This window comes from Stegostoma tigrinum, chromosome 3 (genome assembly GCF_030684315.1).
Source record: "Stegostoma tigrinum isolate sSteTig4 chromosome 3, sSteTig4.hap1, whole genome shotgun sequence".
NCBI lineage: Eukaryota > Metazoa > Chordata > Chondrichthyes > Orectolobiformes > Stegostomatidae > Stegostoma > Stegostoma tigrinum.
The window spans coordinates 137,088,024-137,107,550 of NC_081356.1; the positions used below are offsets into that span (position 1 = coordinate 137,088,024).

The 19,527-nt window shown below is 45.4% G+C and overlaps 1 protein-coding gene across 1 annotated transcript in view; it reads right to left on the reverse strand.

Annotated features, from left to right (window-relative positions):
• cplane1 (ciliogenesis and planar polarity effector 1) overlaps window positions 1–19,527 on the reverse strand; it is a 286,526-nt gene that overhangs the window by 25,189 nt on the left and 241,810 nt on the right. The window contains exons 39-41 of the mRNA XM_059644976.1: window positions 16,347–16,424; window positions 10,194–10,271; window positions 350–480 (exon numbers count right to left, since the gene is read on the reverse strand). Of these exons, the coding sequence (XP_059500959.1) occupies window positions 350–480; window positions 10,194–10,271; window positions 16,347–16,424 (287 nt within the window). The remainder of the gene's footprint in view (window positions 1–349; window positions 481–10,193; window positions 10,272–16,346; window positions 16,425–19,527) is intronic.

Consider the following 19,527-nt stretch of genomic DNA (forward strand, 5'->3'; position numbering starts at 1 on the left):
GCAGGGTAGGCAGACCAGATAATGCTATTCCAAGGAACAGTCAGACCGGATTCAAAATATTAACTCTTTTCACATATACTGCCAGACCAGCTGAGTTTCTTCAGAATTCTCTGCTTGTCAACATCTTACTTAGATCCAGTAGCCATTCCTGATTTCTTTCTATACAATGAATTTACTGCACATTGCAGATACCATGAACTTCAAAGAAGTCCCCTTTCAGACTTTACCCCTGTCCCACTGTGAGCAGAAAGATGGCACGTGCAGAGTAGTATATTCCCCAATGCCCAACTTCAGACCACTGTAGCACAACTGAACATTTATTGAAACATAAGGCATTCGTCACACTTACTTGGTCAGGTGTTTCATGAGATGTGGGTATGAAGAGAGGTTTCTGGCACATTTCATTAATGAACCGAAGGTTCATGAACACATCTGGAGGAACAACTTGGACTGGCGGGGGACTGACTGCTGTGGTTTGTACTGTGGGCAGAGTAAATTATCAGACACTTATTAGAGTGCATTCCATGTGGTCAGTCAAAATCCACCAATGCTGGACACTCTGACACCAACACAAAACTGTGTTGTAGAAACAGTCCACCAAAAGGGAAAAATACCTACTCACCCCTCCACTGTGATCTCACCAGGAAAGCACCCACCCACTCCTGGCCTCACCAACTCCAACCAGCATATCACCCACACAGGCCTTAAATCCCAAACAGGCCACTGACTGTGTCCCGAGAGTCAGTCAAACTAACCATACAGATAGACAAACAGGAAGCTGGAAGAACACAGCAGGTCAGACAGCTTCTGGGGGAAAGGAGAAGTCAATGTTCTGGGTATTATCCTTCTTCAGGACTGGTCCTGAAATGCCGACTGCTCCTTTCCCCCAGATGTTGCCTGGCCTGCTGTGTTCTTCCAGCTTCCTGTTTGTCTGCCTTGATTGCAGCATCTGCAGTTTCATTTGTCTCAAACTGCCCACACAAACTGTAGTGGTGGAGCTCAATGATTAAGTGCTTGCAACTACTGAGTAAGAAAGTCTAAATCTTTATTTTGGACAAATCTAATTTAGCATGTGATTGGCATTAAACTGAAATCTACAGTTTAAATTCTGTAGTAGCCAGCATCAGTGAAAGAGCAGCTTAATTGAGAAGCAACTGAAACCGGATCCTCATTAAGTGAGTGAGATTGGTTGTTTGTCATAGAAGCAAAAAACAAACTAGCCATTTTGGTATGGCTTACAATAAAGGTAAAATCACCATTGTCACACATGACCAGTCTTTCACTGCAGAGACACACAACTGGTGGTAACTTAATCTGAGCACAAGCAGGAATTGAGCCCATGCTGTTGGCATGACACTACATTGCACACCAGCCATCCAGCCAATGGACCTCACTGTCTCCCTTACAATAGTGTGCTACAGGTAAGTGATTAAGGGAGCCCAGGGAAAGAATGGAATAAGATATTCTATTGCTTTTGCTTTTCTTAAACGTTTTTAGCCTCAGGAATTTATTGTCATTCTATTACAGGAGACAAAGCTGGTTATTTAGTGAGTGGCTAAAATTTATTTAATTTATAATATAGCAATGGTGGGAAGGTTAATAAAATATATGAGAAAACATAACGCTATACAGAAGAGAATAAAATAATTAAGGTTCCTGAGAAGACATGGTGAATGTCAGGATAGGTGATGCACCACAGTTGTACCACATGGGAGTATCCGTATGTTAGTTTGGTCCCGAGCAAACATGTTTGCAGCAAATGCTTTTAAAAATTCATTCATGGGATGGGGAAGTGTTTTTGGCCCAGGCCCAATAAGGGCAGCAGATTCCTTCCCTAAGGGACAGCAGTGAATCAGATGGGTTTTTCCAACAATTGACAATGGTCATCATTAGGCTCTTAATTCAAGATCTTAATAAACTGACATGGCAGGATTCAAAGATGGCCTAGATGAGGAGATCATTGTATGTTTTGGGATAGAACAGCTTGTTCTGGAACCAAAGATAATGGGAACTGCAGATGCAGATGAAGGGTCTAGGCCCGAAACGTCAGCTTTTGTGCTCCTGAGATGCTGCTTGGCCTGCTGTGTTCATCCAGCCTCACATTTTATTGTTCTGGAACCAACCTGGTTATATGAGGCCTGGTATTGTGCAAGGAGGAAGGACTAATTAATAACCTCACAATGAAGATGCCGTTAGGTAGAAATGACCATAATATGCTTGGACTTTGCAATCAGTTTAGGGAAAGAGAGATAATGGGAACTGCAGATGCTGGATAATCAAAGATAACAAAGTGTGAAGCTGGATGAACACAGCAGGCCAAGCAGCATCTCAGGAGCACAAAAGCTGACATTTCGGCCTTAGACCCTTTGGGTTTGAGACTATTTTTAAAAATTTAAATAGTGGTAATTATGAAGGCATGGAAGTAGACCTTTAAAGTATTTGAGAAGATTTGTAGTTCGGGTTGTGGACGCAGTTCGAGGCTTGTTCGCTGAGCTGGTGTGTTTAGTCACCCTGCCAGGTAACATCGTCAGTGTGTTTCCTGTGAAGTTTCACCGAAGGTGCACTGGCAATGTTACCGAGCAGGGTGACTAAACGTCTGCAATCAAACGCTCCACCTCAGGAAGTAGACCTGGTTAAACTGAATGAGGGTAAAGGATCAGTCACAAGAGATACAGCAGGAGTATTTAAGGGATTGTTTAGGAATACACTGAATTCCAAAATATTCCAACAAATAAGAAAAATTCCAAGGGATACATCTAACGCCTGTAGGAGCCAATCGAAATGTTGAAAATAGTACCAAGCTTATAAAGAGAATGCACATAAATGTCGAATGACAATTGGTAGGTTAAGAGAATTCAGCTTTTACATTCTGTCCAAAGGATGACATAAAAAAGGAGGAAAAATTACAGCAGTAAAGTTGCCTTTCAACATCTTTTTTAGCGAGGATCAAGAGGGAAAAACATACTTGACCCCATTGTTACCGATCTGCCAGCTGCTGCTGCATCTGTCCATGACAATATCAGTAAGAGTGACCATCGCACAGTCCTTGTGGAGATGAAATCCCGCCTTCACATTGAAAACTACCTCCATCGTTTTGTGTGGCACTAAATGGGACAGACTTCACATAGATCGAGCAACTCAATGCTGGGCATCCACAAGGCGCTGTGGGCCATCAACAGCAGCAGAATTGTACTCCAGCACAATCTGTAAACTCATGGCCCAACATATCCCCGACTCATCCATTACCATCAAGCCAGGAGATCAACCCTGGTTCAATGAAGAGCACAGGAGGACATACCAGGAGCAGCACCAGGGATACTTGAAGATGAGGTATCAACTTGGCGAAGCCACTAAACAGGATTACTTGCACACCAAACAGCGGGAGCAGCAAGCAATAGTGTTAAGTGATCCCACAACTAACGGATCAGATCTAAGCTCTGCAGTCCTGCCACATCCAGTTGTGAATGCTGGTGGGCAATTAAACAACTCACAGGAGGAGGAGGCTCCACAAATATCCCCATCCTCAATGATGGAAGGCCCCAGCACATCAGTGCAAGAGATAAGGCTGAAGCTTTCACAGCAAATCTTCAGCCAGAAGTGCCGAGTGGATGATCCATCTTGGCCTCCTCCAGTGGTCCCCAGCATCACAGATATCAGTCTTCTGCCAATTCAATTCACTCCACATCATATCAAGAAAAGCTGAGAGACACTGGACACTGCAAAGGCCCTGACAACATTCCAGCAACAGAAGACTTGTGCTCCAAAACATGTCGCTCCTCGAGCCAATTTGTTCCAGTATAGTACAACACTGGTATCTCCCCGACAATGTCGGAAATTGCCCAAGTATGTCCTGTCCATAAAAAGCAGGACAAATCCAGCCCGGCCGATACCACCCCATCAGTCTCTTCTCAATCATCAGTAAAGTGATGGAAGGTGTCAGTAACAGAGCTGTCAAGCAGCACCTGCTCAGCAATAACCTGCTCAGTGGCGCCCAGTTTGGGTTCCACCAGGGCCACTCAGCTCCTGATTTCATTCCAGCCTTGGTTCAAACATGGACAGAAGAGCTGAATTCCAGAGGGTGAGGTGAGAGGGACAACCCTGGACATCAAGGCTGCATTCGACCGAGTGTGGCATCAAGGAGCCCGAGCAAAACTGGAATCAGTGGGCATCGGGAACAAACCCTCCGGTGGTTGGAGTCACACCTGACACACAGGAATGTGGCCGTGGTTGTTGCAGGTCAATCATCTCAGATCCAGGACATCTCGGCAGGTCTTCCTCAGGGTTGTGACCTCAGCCCAACCATCTTCAGCTGCTTCATCAATGACCTTGCCCCATCATAAGGTCAGAAGTGGGGGTGCTTGTCGATGATTGCACAATGCTCAGCACCATTCGAGACTTCTCAGATACTGAAGCAGTCGGTGTTCAAATGCAACAAGATCTGGACGATACCCAGGTTTGGGTTACCAAACGGCAAGTGACATTCACACCACACAAATGCCAGGCTATGACCATCACCAATAAAAGACAATCTAACCATTGCTCCCTGACATTCAATGGTGTTGCCATCACTGAATACCCCCCTATCAACATCTTGGGAGTTATCATTGACCAGAAACTCAACTGGACTCACCACATAAACATAGTGGCTAAAAGAGCAGGCCAGAAGCTGGGAATACTGCGGTGAGCAACTCACCTCCTGACTCTTCAAAGCCTGTCCCACCATCTACAAGGCACAAGTCAGGAGTGTGATGGGTTACTCCCCACTTGCCTGGATGGGTGCAGCCCCAACAACACTCAAGAAGCTCGACGTCATCCAGGACAAAGCAGCCACTTGATTGGCACCACATCCCCTCCCCCCACCACCGACACTCAGTAGCAGCAGTGTGTACTATCTACAAGATGCAATGCAGAAATTCACCAAAGATCCTCAGACAGCACCTTCCAAACCCACGACCACTTCCAACTAGAAGGGCAAGGGCAGCAGATACATGGGAACACCACCCCCTGCAAGTTCACCCCCAGGCTACTCACCATCCTGACTTAGAAATAGATTGCTATTTCTTCACTGTCGCTGGGTCAAAATCCTGGAATTCCCTTCCCAAGGGACCTTGTGGGTCAACCCACAGCTGATAGACTGCAGCGGTTCAAGAAGGCAGCTCACCCCAACATTCTCAAGGGCAATTAGGGATGGGCAAGAAATGCTGGCCAGCCAGCAACACTGATATCCCACAAATGAATAGAAAAAATCTATCCATCTTGACCTTAAAAATATTTGAGTGCTTCTTCCCCCACCTTTTGGCAAAGAGATTCCAAACACACTCAATCCTCGAAGAAAAATGTGGGACCCAGTTTGTAAACAGTGACACCCAATTCTAGACTCTCCTAAATGAGGAAGACATCCCCCCCAACAGATATTACATGGTACTATCAAAGCACCTCTTACTTTTACAAACACAAGTTGATAAAAGCCAAGCCTTTTGTTTCATTCATTCATAGGACGTGTCTGCCTGGGCCAACACTCACTGCCATAAGACCATAACAAGTCGGAGCATGGGCAGGCCATTCAGCCCACTTAAGGCTGCTTCCCCAATCAATGAGAGCATGGCTGATTTAACCCTTGATCCTCTTACCGACTAAAAATATATCTAGCTCAGCCCTGAATGTGGCTATAATGACTCTGTCTCAACAACCCTCCAAAAGGTAAAGAATTCCACAGGTTCATTGCCCTCTGAGAGAAGAGAAGAAATTGCTCCTCATGTAAATGAGTGGCACAGTAGCTCAGTGGTTAGCACTGCAGCCTCACAGCACCAGGGATCTGGGTTCGATTCCACCCTCGGGTAACTGTCTGTGTGGAGTTTGCACATTCTCTCCGTGTCTGCGTAGGTTTCCTCCGGGTGCTCCGGTTTCTTCCCACAGTCCAAAGATGTGCAGGCTGGGTGGATTGGCCATGTTAAATTGCCTGTAGTGTTCAGGGGTGTGTGGGTTATATGGGGATGGGTCTGGGTGGGATGCTTCAAGGGGTGGTGTGGACTTGTTGGGCCGAAGGGCCTGTTTCCACACTGTAAGGAATATAATCTAAACGTGTGACCCTTTATTTTGAGTTTATGCTCTCTGGTCCTCGACTCTCCAACAAAAGGAAACAACATCTATCCTGTTGGATTCTTTTCAGAATCTTGTCATAGAGTCTCGGAGATCAACAGAAAAACCCCATTTGGATCAGCAGTGGTCAAAAACAAATCACCTAACTGTTCTCACCCGATTTGACTGCACGTGCCCATAGCTTGGTGTGCCTTTGCATCTTACTGCACTTCTTAAAAGTCATACAGATTTCTGCCTTGACGATCTTTTGAGGCAGTGAGTTCAGATTCTCACCACACAATTCCTCACATCCCTCTAAACCCCCTGCCTCTTCCCGTAAATCTATGCCCCGATTTACCCTAATTATGCACTTCTTAATTTGATACATTTCAATTGTGCCCCTCCCTCAGTCCTCTGCTCCAAGGAAAACAACATCCAGTCTGCCCCAATCTCTTTTCATAGCTGAAACTCTCCAGCCCTGTCAACATCTTGGTAAGTCTCCTCTGCACCTTCTGTGTTGCTATCAGATCCATCCTATAATATGGATTCCAGAATTGCATGCTAAATGCAATGACCTTACAACTTTTCATACAATTCAGCACAGCTTCCCTGTTCTATTCCTCAATTATTAAGGCAAGTATCCCACAAGTCTTCTTAGTCACATTGCCAATCTCTCTGATAACTTAAGTGACCAGTGGCCACACACACTGAGGTCCCTCTGCACCTTGGTGCTTCCCAGGATCCTGCCGTTTATCATGATTTCCTTTGTGTTGTTTGTCCTGCCCAAGTGCATTACTTCATACTTATCTGGGTTAACGTTTCAGGTCGGGTGACCCTTTTTCAGAACACTCAGGGTCACCGGACCCAAAACGTTAACTCTGAGTTTTTTTTATTCACAGATGCTGCCAGACCTGCTGAGCTTTTCCAGCATAATAAAATGTGAGGCTGGATGAACACAGCAGGCCAAGCAGCATCTCAGGAGCACAAAAGCTGACGTTTCGGGCCTAGACCCTTCATCAGAGCTCTGATGAAGGGTCTAGGCCCGAAACGTCAGCTTTTGTGCTCCTGAGATGCTGCTTGGCCTGCTGTGTTCATCCAGCCTCACATTTTATTATCTTGGAATCTCCAGCATCTGCAGTTCCCATTATCTCTGAGCTTTTCCAGCAATTTGTTTTGGGCCAAATCCTGTATCTAATTTGCCAATTGGATCTCATTAGCTCTAACCTTTGCTGTCAGTGTCCCATGTGGAACCTTGTCAAAAGCCTTGCTGAAGCCCAAGTAAGTGACATTGAAAGCATCGCCCTCATTGAGCCAGCTGATCAGCTGTTCAATCTGTCTTTTTGTCGACATCCCTCTTCAATATTTCTACCCTTCTTTATCCCTCTGCATCCTCACTACTTGCCATCAAACTATATTTTTATCATCTGCAAACTTAGCTATACTACAGTTATTTTGCTTATTCAAGTGAAGAGAGGATCAGTTAGTTTTCAGTTAGTTGGATGGCAAATTTACAGTGTAGAACATTACCATCAGCATGGGTTCAATTCCCACAGCCCTGAAGGCACCTCCTGCCAAAGGCATAGGCTCTTGTCTTATTAAGGCACCTAATGTGTGATCCCACATCAAGCACTTTCTGAAAATACAACCATATTAAATCCACTGCTTCCCATTTATCTACACCGGCTTGTTACCTCATGAAACAATTCTGGTAAATTTGTTAGGTATGACTTGCCCTTCAGAAAGCCATGCTGACTCTGCTTGATCATGGTATGGATTTCTAAATGCTCTATAATGGACTCTAACACAGCACCAATCAGAATTGTTAAGCAAACTGGTATACGGTTATTAGAGATAGTAGGAGCTGCCGATGCTGGAGAATCTGAGGTAACAAGATGTAGAGCTGGATCAACACAGCAGACCCTTCTTCAGAAAATCTGCTGCGTTCATCCAGCTCTACACCTTGCTATCTCTACAACCTCATTTACCCTGTTTTGTATTCTGCACACATTTCACTACAAGACCTTCAGTCCTATGTTGACTGTCCCCTTTCTCACAGTTGTCCTCTTTTCTGCTGCACCTGAAGTAAAATTCCTGACCCTATCCTACCTATACTCTCTGCTCTTTTACTTATTCTAAAAACTTTAATCGCCTCTGCTGAGCCCTCCTCCCTTTAACTTTTTCCCCAAAGTTTTCCAAGCAACTGAGACCACACCCCTCCTCTTTTCAGTTTAAAGTACTAACTAATCCTGTTTGAAATTTCTGAAGAAGGGTCTAGACCCAAAACATTAGCTTTCCTGCTCCTCTGATGCTGCTTGGCCTGCTGTGTTCATCCTGCTCTACACCGTGTTATCTCATGGTATATAGTTACTTGTATTTGTCTCCTTCCCGTTCTCAAATACAAGTGTTACAGTGGCAGTTTTACAATCCTCTGGGACTTCTGCAGAACCTAAGGATTCTCAGAAGATTACTATCAGTGCATCCACTATCTCTGCAGCAACATCCTTTAATATCTAAAGATGCATCATCAGGGCTGTTACCCGTCCCTAGTCAGGAGGTGAGTTACTCACTGCAGTATTCATAGCTTCCAACCTGCTCTTGTAACCACTGTGCTCATATTGCAGGTTTCTGGTCAATGATAACCCTGGGAAGTTGGTGTGGTGGAATTCATTGACAGCAATGCCACTGAGTGTCAAGGGGTGGTGGTTAAATTGTCCCTTTTTGGAGATGCTCATTGCCTGGCATCTATGTAGTGTGAATGAGGCTTACCATGTGTCAGCCTAAACCTGGGTATTGTCCAGGTCTTGCTACATTTGAACACGGGCTGTTTCAGTATCTGAGGAGTCACAAATGGTGCTGAACATTGTACAAACATCAGCGAACATCCCCACTTCTGACCTTATGATGGAGGGAAGGTCATTGATGAAGCAGCTGAAGATGGTTGGGGTGAGGACACTACCCTGAGGAACTCCTGCAGAGATGTCCTGGAGCTGAGATGATTGACCCCCAACAATCACAACAATTTCCTTGTGTGTCAGATGTGACTCCAACTTTCCCACGATTTCCACTGACCCCTATTTTGCGAAGGCTCTTTGATGTCACACTGTTTAACCTAAACTCATAAAAAAAACCACCCCATTTCAAGTATAAATCTAGGGAACCCTCTGAACTCCTTAAATAAGGAGACCAGCATTGTATACTATACAATGTGACACTAACATTAATTTGCTCCCATTTGACTGAATAACAAAGAAACCACATTCCAATCTTGCTCAGCTCACAGGTGCTGAATACAGACTCCATAGGAAACTGGATTTATGCAGCCCCTTTCACAAGCTCTGGATGCCCTAAATTGTTCTGCAGATTTCAGCCAAAGCAGTCAATTGGCTTGCAGCAATAACACCCACCCCCGGGCCACCAAAAGTCCCAAATAGCAGTTGGGTCAGCCCAGAGCTTCTAATGAGTCAGAGATTAATCCTGGTGTCTTGAGTATAACCTTTGTGCCAACTTCCCATCCAGGATTCTCCCACAGTCTGTACCTGATCTCACTGTAAATCTGTCCTGGTTCTGGACTCAAGCTGAGCCAGGACAGGGGCCAACCTTCGTCCTGGACTCAGGCCGAGCCGGGACAGGGACCAACCCCGGTCCTGGACTCAGGCCGAGCTGGGACAGGGGCAAATTCCCAGCTTGGAATGGAGTCAATTACCTCCCCTGTCCATTCCTGTGCTGGGTCATCACTGCTGTTGCTGAATTGCACTGTATGAAGGAGGCTTCCTTCAACTTCACAACTTTAGAAATCATCTGGTTCACCAATGTCCTTCAGGGAATGAAGCTGCCATCCTTACCTGGTCTGGCCTACATGTGACTCCAGACCCACAGCAGTGTGGTCGACTGTTGACTGTCCTCTAGGCAATTAGGGATAGGCAATAAATGCTGCATCATCCCATGAATGAATAAATAAAAATGTCACATAACACCAGGTTATAGTCCGACAGGTTTATTTGAAATCACAGGCTTACGGAGCGTAGCCCTTTTGTGTGACTTGGCTTTGTCCAGACCAGTCCAACAAGGACACCTCAACATCATTGACAACTGAACCACAAAGTAAAATATCAAACCTGCAGCAGCAGTGACTGGCTGATCATTCCCGGTCTCAGAGCAAGTGAGGATCCCAGCATCCTTGTAGGATTTAGCAGCTTCAGAAAAGGCAAACAAAAAGCACAGCAGTCAATGCAAGGGATAGCTCCAAAGGACAGAGAATAGAGAACCAAACACAGTCGACATAACCTGGCTCAGCTGCTTCTATATCATTTCGTAGAACATTTCTACTGTGTGCACAGTGGAGATACACAGGACAGATAACTGATATGAAGCATTTTTATCCAAATGGAAGATAACCCTTTCTCCTTCAGCGATGTAGGGAAGCCCACTGACATTCTAAGGGAGAAAGTGCTACTGAAACTCATTTTGTGGAGAAAGATTTAGCTTCTCCTCCACAGAGTTCACTGAATGCTGAAGTGTTAGTAAAAAAGTAAATCAGGAGATAGAAAGGCATGTTAAAAATAGCACTATTACTCTAATCATGGGGACTTCATATGTTGGTGGACTAAGTATATTAATTTGGTAGCAAATCCCAGGAAAAAGAATTGTGAATCACTGGAAAATCTCAGCAGATCTGGCAGCATCTGTGGAGAGAAACCAGAGTTAACATTTCAGGTCCAGCGACCCTTCTGTCCTGAAGAAAGTCACTGGACCGGAAACGCTAACTGTTTTCTCTCCACAGATGCTGCCAGACCTGCTGAGATTTTCCACCAATTACTGTTTTTGTTTCTGATTTCCAGCATCCGCAGTTTTTTCACTTTTCCATTTTTTAAAAGTAATTTGTGGATTGTTTATGAGATGATTTTTTTGGAGCAACTTGTGGTTCAGCCCATTAGGAAACATGAATTCTGGATTTTGTGATGTGTAATGAGGCAAACTTAATTAGGGAGCCGTGATATGACAGGATTCACCCAGCAGTCTAAAAGGGAGAAGCTGGAGTCAGATGTAACAATATTAAGTGAAGGTAACTACAGAGACATGAGGGAGGAACGGGCTGGAGTTGACTGGAAGTGGAACCTATCAGGGAAGAGAGTGGAACAGCAATGGCAGGAGTTTCTGGGGGTAATTCGGGAGGCACAGCAAAACTTCATCCCAAGGAAGAGTAAACATAGTGACGGGAGGACAAGGAAACCATGGCTGACACAAGAAGCTGGGGACAGCATAAAAATAAAAGAAGAAGCAGAGAATGTGGCAAAGATTAGTGGGAAGTCACAGGATTGAGAAGCCTTTAAAAACCAGATTAGGATAACTAAGAAAGCAATATATAGGGAGAAGATAAAACATGAGGGTCAGCTATCTGGAAATATAAAAGACGATTACAGAAGTATTTTTCGATATATAAAGGTAAGAGAGAGGCAAGAGTGGATATTGGACAGCCGGAAAATGAGGCTGACGAAGTAATGATGGGAAATAAAGAAATGACGGAGGAACTGAATAGATATTTTGCATCAGATTTCACAGTGGAAGACATCAGCCACATACCAGAGCTTCAGGAGAGTCAGGAAGCTGAGATGAGTCTAGTGGCGGGGAATCTGAATGGCCAGAAGGTAAATAAATCACCTGGACCAGATGGACTATACCCCAGAGTTCTGAAAGAGGCAGCTGAGCAGATTATGAAAGCATTGGTGGTGATCTTTCTGCAATCACTAGATTCCAGGAGGGTCCCACAGAACTAGAAAATGGCTAACATAACACCTCTATTTGAGAAAAGAGGGAGGAAGAAGGCAGGAAAGTATAGGCTAATTAGCCTCTCTGATTGTTGGTTAGATGTTAGAGTCCATTATTAATGATGAGAGTGCGGAGTAGAAGTGCATGGTAAAATAGGGCTGTTGTGGTTGGTTGGCTCACTGAACTGGTTCATTGTTCCGCAGGCGTTTCATTATCCTGCTGGGTAACTTCATCAGTGCAGCCTCCAATGAAGCGCCATTGTGTTTTCCTGCCTGGCTTTTAAACTCTGGGGTCTGTTGAGCTGGATTATCTCACATCCGGTTTTCCTTCGCAATGGAGCAGATGGGTCTAGCCATGTGTGTTTATTGATGGCTCGCTTAGGGGAGAACCAGGCCGCTAGGAATTCCCATGCGTGTCTCTGCTTTGCCTGTCCCAGGATCCTGGTGTTGTCCAAATCAAATTGGTGGTTTTCCTTACCCATGTGATGGAGATGAGTGAGTACATGAACAGCAACTGGCATCAAAAAGCCACGACCAATACTTGGAATATTGTGAGCAGTTTTGGCCCCGTATCTAAGGGATAACGTGCTGGCCTTGGAGGGGGTCCACAGGATGTTCACAAAAATTACATTGAGATGAAGGCCTGTCATCTGAGGTGTCATTCTAGACTCTGGATCTGTACTCGAAAGGGGTTTAGAAGAACGAGGGAGGAATCTGATTGAAACTTCCAGAATACTGAGAAGCCTGGATGGAATGGTCGTGGAAAAAGTGCTTCCACTAGCTGGAAAGACCACGACTCAGAGGCACATCCTCAGACTGAAAGGGTGATCCTTTAGAACTGAGATGAGGAGGAATTTCTTCAGCCAGAGGGTGGAGAATCTGCGAAATTCATTTCCACAGAATACTATGGAGGACACGTCATTAAGTGCATTTAAGACAGAGATAAATAGGTTCTTAATTAGTGAGGGGATCAAAGATTACAGGGAGAAGGCAGGAGAATGGGGTTGAGAAACATATCAGATATGATTGAACAGAGCAGACTCGATGGGCTGAATGGCTTAATTTTGCTCCTAATTCTTATGGTCTTAAATAGGATAGGTGGGGAATATATTGCAGTTCTATTGTATAAACCCCAATTGAAGTGGGACTTACTGCCTGAATCAGTGGTCATCAGGGCGGTTAGGAAATTACCTGTGTCGACTTACTCCTGTGAAATAATTTGGCTTCGCCTGGAATCACAAAGTCCAGTTGGGGCGATAGGCTTAGGGTTAGGGTCAGGGTGCGGGTTAGGGGTTAGCGTTAGCATAAGGGTTAGTGTGACAGTGACAGAACATTTCCAGGAGTACGTTCTGGACATTTTTCCCTTATACGTAGTGAGCAGAGGGATATCTAAACAAAGTCCATCATCAGAGGTAATGGGGACTGCAGATGCTGGAGAATCCGAGATAACAAAGTGTGGAGCTGGATGAACACAGCAGGCCAAGCAGCATCTCAGGAGCACAAAAGCTGACGTTTCGGGCCTAGACCCTTCATCTGACGAAGGGCCTAGGCCCGAAACGTCAGCTTTTGTGCTCCTGAGATGCTGCTTGGCCTGCTGTGTTCATCCATCATCAGAGGTCACAGTGACACAACGAGCTGGTGCTAGAGTGACTGAAACTGTTTGCGAATGAGGATATTTCAAGAAAAGTCTTTGGTCTTCATTAACTTAGGCTGAGGAAGCAGATTGAGTGTGAAGTAATTAACAAGCAGTTCACTGTGAAGCTAAGACTGACAGAGTTCCAGAGTGTTTTCATAGAAATTTCATAGAATCCCTACAATGTGGAAACAGGCCCTTCGGCCCAACAAGTTCACACCGACCCTCAGAGCATCCCATGCAAACCCATCACCCTATAATCCACCTAATTCTACACATCTCTGAACACTACAGGCAATTTAGCATGGCCAAGCCACTGGATGTGAGTTTGCTCGCTGAGCTGGAAGGCTAGTTTTCAGGCGTTTCGTCACCATTCTAGATAACATCATCAGTGAGCCTCCGACGAAGCGTTGGTGTAATGTCCCGCTTTCTATTTATCTGGTTAGGTTTCCTGGGGTTGGTGATGTCATTTCCTACGTTGGTGATGTCATTTCCTGTTTTTTTCCCTCAGAGGGTGGTAGATGGGTTCCAAATCAATGTGTTTGTTGATGGAGTTCCGGTTGGAATGCCATGCTTCTAGGAATTCTCGTGCATGTCTCTGTTTGGCTTGTCCTAGGATGGATGTGTTGTCCCAATCAAAGTGGTGTCCTTCCTCATCTGTATGTAAGGATACTAGTGATAGTGGGTCATGTCGTTTTGTGGCTAGTTGATGTTCATGTATCCTGGTGGCTAGCTTTCTGCCAGTTTGTCCAATGTAGTGTTTGTCACAGTTCTTGCAAGGTATTTTGTAGATGACGTTCGTTTTGTTTGTTGTCTGTATAGGGTCTTTTAAGTTCATTAGCTTTTTTTTTTCTGTTTTAGTGTGTTGGTGGGTTTGTGGGCTACACTGATGCTGAGAGGTCCGAGTAGTCTGGCAGTCATTTTGGAAATCCACCTAACCTGCACATCTTTGGACTGTGGGAGGAAATTGGAGCACCACGCAGACACAGGGAGAATGTGCAAACTCCACACAGATAGTCGCCCGCGGGTGGAATCAAGCCCCGGTCAGTGGTGCTGTGAGGCAGCAGTACTAAACACTGAGCCACAGCAGTTCAATTAAGGAAGTGGGGATATTCTCACAGATGCACGGACAGACTGGGTGGTTGCTCACCAGCTCATGGTACCACCCAAATGTAAGGAGGTTGTAAGGAGGTCTTGTGAGGGGAATAGGAAGTTCCTATGGCAGGGCATATAGAAATATGGAAATGTGGACTTGGATAAACAGGTATTTGACATGGACCAGGACTTCACGTAGATGCAGTACAGTTCTGTAAAATGTGTCACACATGTTAGGAGGCACAGTTCTCTCAATACATAGGCAAAACATGGGACAGCCCATTAGCTCAGTAGTGCTTCACAGAACCAGGGACCGGGGTTCAGACCCAGGTACAAGGTTTGGCCCCGATCCTAGTCTCAGACAGACCCAGGACAGGAGCTGGACCCGAGCTGAGTCTCAGACAGACCCGGGACAGGAGCTGGTCCCGATCCTAGTCTCAGACAGACTTGGGACAGGAGGTGGTCCCAATCCTAGTCTCAGACAGACTTGGGACAGGAGCTGGTCCCAATCCTAGTCTCAGACAGACCCGGGACAGGAGCTGGTCCCGGGCCTAGTCTCAGAATGGCCTGGGACAGAAGCTGGTCAAAATCCTAGTCTCAGACAGACCCGGGACAGGAGCTGGTCCTGAGCCTAGTCTCAGACAGACTCTGGACAGGAGCTGGTCCTGAGCCGAGTCTCAGACTGGCCCGGGACAGGAGCTGGTCCCAATCCTAGTCTCAGACAGACCCAGGACAGGAACTGGGCCCGAGCCTAGTCTCAGACCAGCCCAGTAGAGGGGCTGGCCCCGGCTTGACCTGGAGGAATGGTGATGAAGGTAGCAGCACAACACACTGGGGTGGGAATCTGAGAATGGGAGTTTTGGGACAAAGATTGGAGGGTGGGGGGGTGGAGGTGGGGGAAAGGAAAGCAGCTGTGGACAGGTTGATTCACCAAAGCTGTGAGGTTGCAGGCAGGCTGTTGCTGGTCACTCACCTGCTGTCATGTTGCAATACCTGTCAGGCAGTAACTGAACACAAGCTGTTTGTATCCCAGATACAGCAAACACCACGACAGGCAGTAAGCAGAGGCTGCAGAGTAAGGTGTTAGATTGAGGGATAACACAAACCTGCCTCAATAAGACACCAGATTCAAAACTCAGGCAAAGTACTAAAGGCTGCATGTGCTCTCCATGCTTGTGGATCCTCTGTAAATTAGGTAAAGTGTGAATTATTAATCCCCTGCATTATTTAAGGGAATAGGAGAAATAAACAAGAGTGGAGAAGGAACGGGGGAGGAGTAGATACATGAAATCAGAGGCTGACCTGGAGAGGAAGAAAGAAAGAGGGTGGTATGGGATTTGAGGAAGGTGATCAGATTAACAAATGTGAGCAAGCCCCTCTCCCCTTACAATACAAAGCACAGTAGCCAAAAGTAGACTGGAAATATCAACAGAAGCCAGTCACTGCCCTTTGACTCATGTTAACACTGTTCTCATCAGCAGCTTCCGTACAAATGTATCATTCAGTTAAGTCAGTAATGATGAGGTCATTACAATACAAAATAGAGTCATTTGGTCCATCAAATGTGGGTGAGTACAGCTGAGTGTCTGAAGAATAGTGACCTCCACGTTTCCTTGGTGTCAGGTGGAGGGACTTGCTGTGAGTCCTTAGTGTCAGTAAGATTGGGAGGGGTGGGAAGGTGCTGGGACATCGCAGCTGTTGAGTTGCAACATATGAAGGGGGCTTCACTCACTCATTGACAACTGAGCCACAAAATATAAGGCGAAAAATCAAACCTGCAGTAACTGTGACTGGCTGATCATTCCCGGTCTCACAGCAGGTGAGGATCCCAGCATCTTTGTAGGATTTAGCAGCTTCAGAAAAGCAAACAGAAAGCACAGCGGTCAGTACAAGGGCTAGCTCCAAGGGACAGAAGATAGAGAACCAAACACAGTCTATACAGCCCAACACGGAGGAAAAGCACCACCGACTGGAGTGGAGACAACAGTATACGTAGGAACTAGGAGCTGGAGTAGGCCATTCAGCTCTTCGAACCTGCTCTGCCCTTTAACATGATCACGGTTGGTCTTACCCTGGTCTTAATTGCAAGGAGAGGTGACGGCCTAGTGGTATTATTACTGGACTGTTAATCCAGGAGACCCAGATAATGTTCTGGAGGATCAGGGTCGAATCTCGCCATAGCAGATGGTGGAATTTCAATTCAATAAATATCTGGAATGAGGAATCTAATGATGGCCATGAATCCATTGTCAATTGTTGTGGGGAAAAAAAAACACATCTGGTTCTCTAATGTCCTTTAGGGAAGGAAACTGCCATCCCTATCTGGTCTGGCCTACATGTGACTCCAGGCCCACAGCAATGTAGTTGACTCTTAACTGCCCTTTGAGCAATAAATGTTGCCTGGTTAGCGATGCCCTCATTGTGTGAATGAATAAAGGAAACAAAAACACTTTTCTGCCAGCTCCCCACAGCTCTGTATCCCATTCTTCATTAGAAACATAGCTATTTCTTTCTCAATCTGCTGATTGGCAGAGTTGGGATAAAAGGATTTTGTTTGGAATGGCAACTGGTGACGAGTGGTGTCCTGCAGGCTTCAGTGTTGGGCCCGCAGCTGTTCACTTTATATATTAATGATCTGGATGAAGGGACTGGGGGCATTCTGGCAAGGTTTGCCGATGATACGAAGATAGGTGGACAGGCAGGTAGTACTGAGGAGATGGGGAAGCTGCAGAAAGATTTAGACAGTTTAGGAGAGTGGTCCAGGAAATGGCTGGTGAAATTCAATGTGAGTAAATGTGAGGTTTTGCACTTTGGAAAAAAGAATACAGGCATGGACTATTTTCTAAACGGTGAGAAAATTCGTAAAGCAGAAGTACAAAGGGATCTGGGAGTGTTGGTCCAGGATTCTCTAAAGGTTAACTTGCAGGTAGAGTCCGTAATTAAGAAAGCGAATGTAATGTTGTTGTTTATCTCAAGAGGGTTGGAATATAAAAGCAGCGATGTGCTTCTGAGGCTTTATAAAGCTCTAGTTAGGCCCCATTTAGAATACTGTGTCCAATTTTGGGCCTCACACCTCAGGAAGGACATACTGGCACTGGAGGATGTCCAGCGGAGATTCGCACGGATGATCCCTGGAATGGTAAGTTTAACGTACATGAACGGCTAAGGATCCTGGGATTGTGTTCATTAGCGTTTATAAGGTTCAGGGAAGATCTAATAGAAACTTCCAACATAATGTATGGCTTAGAAAGGGTGAACACTGGGAAGTTGTTTCCGTTAGGCGGGGAGACTAGGACCTGTGGGCACAGCCTTAGAATTAGAGGGGCTAAACTTAAAATGGAAATGAGGAGACATTTCTTCAGCCAGAGTGTGGTGGGCCTGTGGAATTCATCGCCATGGAGCGCAATGGAGGCCGGGACATTAAATGTCTTCAAGGCAGAGGTTGATAAATTCTTGATCTCATGAGGAATCAAGGGCTACGGGGAGAGTGCAGAGAAGTGGAGTTGAAATGCCCATCAGCCATGATTAAATGGCAGAGTGGACTCAATGGGCTGAATGGCCTTACTTCCACTCCTATGTCTTAGGGGCATATGGAATCCTGCGGCACCCCACTATTTACAGTTCACCATCCAGAGAAAGATCCATTCATCCCAAACCTCTGCTTTCTATCACTCAGTCAATCCTCTCCCAAGCCAATACTCTACCCTTAACCCCCTGGGATCTAACCATCTGGATCAGGTTTTTATGCAGCACCTTGTAAAATGACTTCTGTAAGTTTAGATATACCACATCCACTGGATCCCCGTTATCTACCTTGCTGGTTACATCTTCAAAGAGCTCCAGCATTTGTCAGGTATGTCTTGCCCTTTATGAAACCATGCTGACACCGGTGACATTAGGGGGCACGCTCCATGAAAGCTAGAGAACCCAGAAAAGGCATATAAGGTTTCAGAATCTCTGTAAGAGACTCACTTGATCCCGGTTATCTATGCCTAACATATGACTCATTCTCATTCTTGACTACAGCCTCAATATCTTTATTCTTCCATTGTTCCCTACTGTTACCAGTCTTACCCATCACTCTAACAGGAACATGATGCCTCTGAACGCTCATCTCACTTTTGAATGCTTCCCAGTTGTCAGTCATCTTTTTTCCTGTGAACAGTCTACTTCAATCAAATTTTGTCTCATATCATCAAAATTTGCCTTATTCCAATCAAGAACTTTAACTTTTAGACAAGGTCTATCCTTTACTGTAACTATTTTAAAACTAACAGAATTATGATCACAGGTCCCAAAGTGCTCTCCCACTGTCAGATCAGTCACATGTACGGCTCTATTTCCCAAGGGAAAGTCAAGCATTGCGCCTTTTTTTGGTAGCTGCATCTACACATTGATAAAGAAATTTTCTTGACCATATTTAACAATGCCTTCACCACTCAAGCCTTGATATTATGGCAATCCCACTCTGTTTGGAAAGTTAAAATCACCTGTAAATACAACCCGATTATTCTTACATATATCTGAGATATCTCCACATTTTATTCCTCAATTTTCATCTGACGATTTAGGGCCGGTAGTACAATCCCATCAAGGGGATCATCTATTTCTTATTTCTGAGCTCCACCTATATAGCTGGATGATCGCTGGTGCTGGGCGCAGCAGTGCTAGCCACCGAGCCACCATGCTGCTCCTTTGGGCGGCCTCCTCCTCGATTATTCATGACGCTTTTGGGCCAGTACACAGACAGCCCATCTAGAGGTGGGCTAATCTCAGTGAATAAAGCTGACAAAGTGGTTGAAATTTCAGCAAGCGAATATTTTGGCAACAGTGACCACACCTTTAAGTTTAAAAAATCATTCTGGAAAGGGAAAGCAAAGTGCAGAAGTTAAGCATCTAAAATTTGGAGAAGGCCGATTTCAATATCATTAGACAGGATCTGGCAAGCATGGAGGG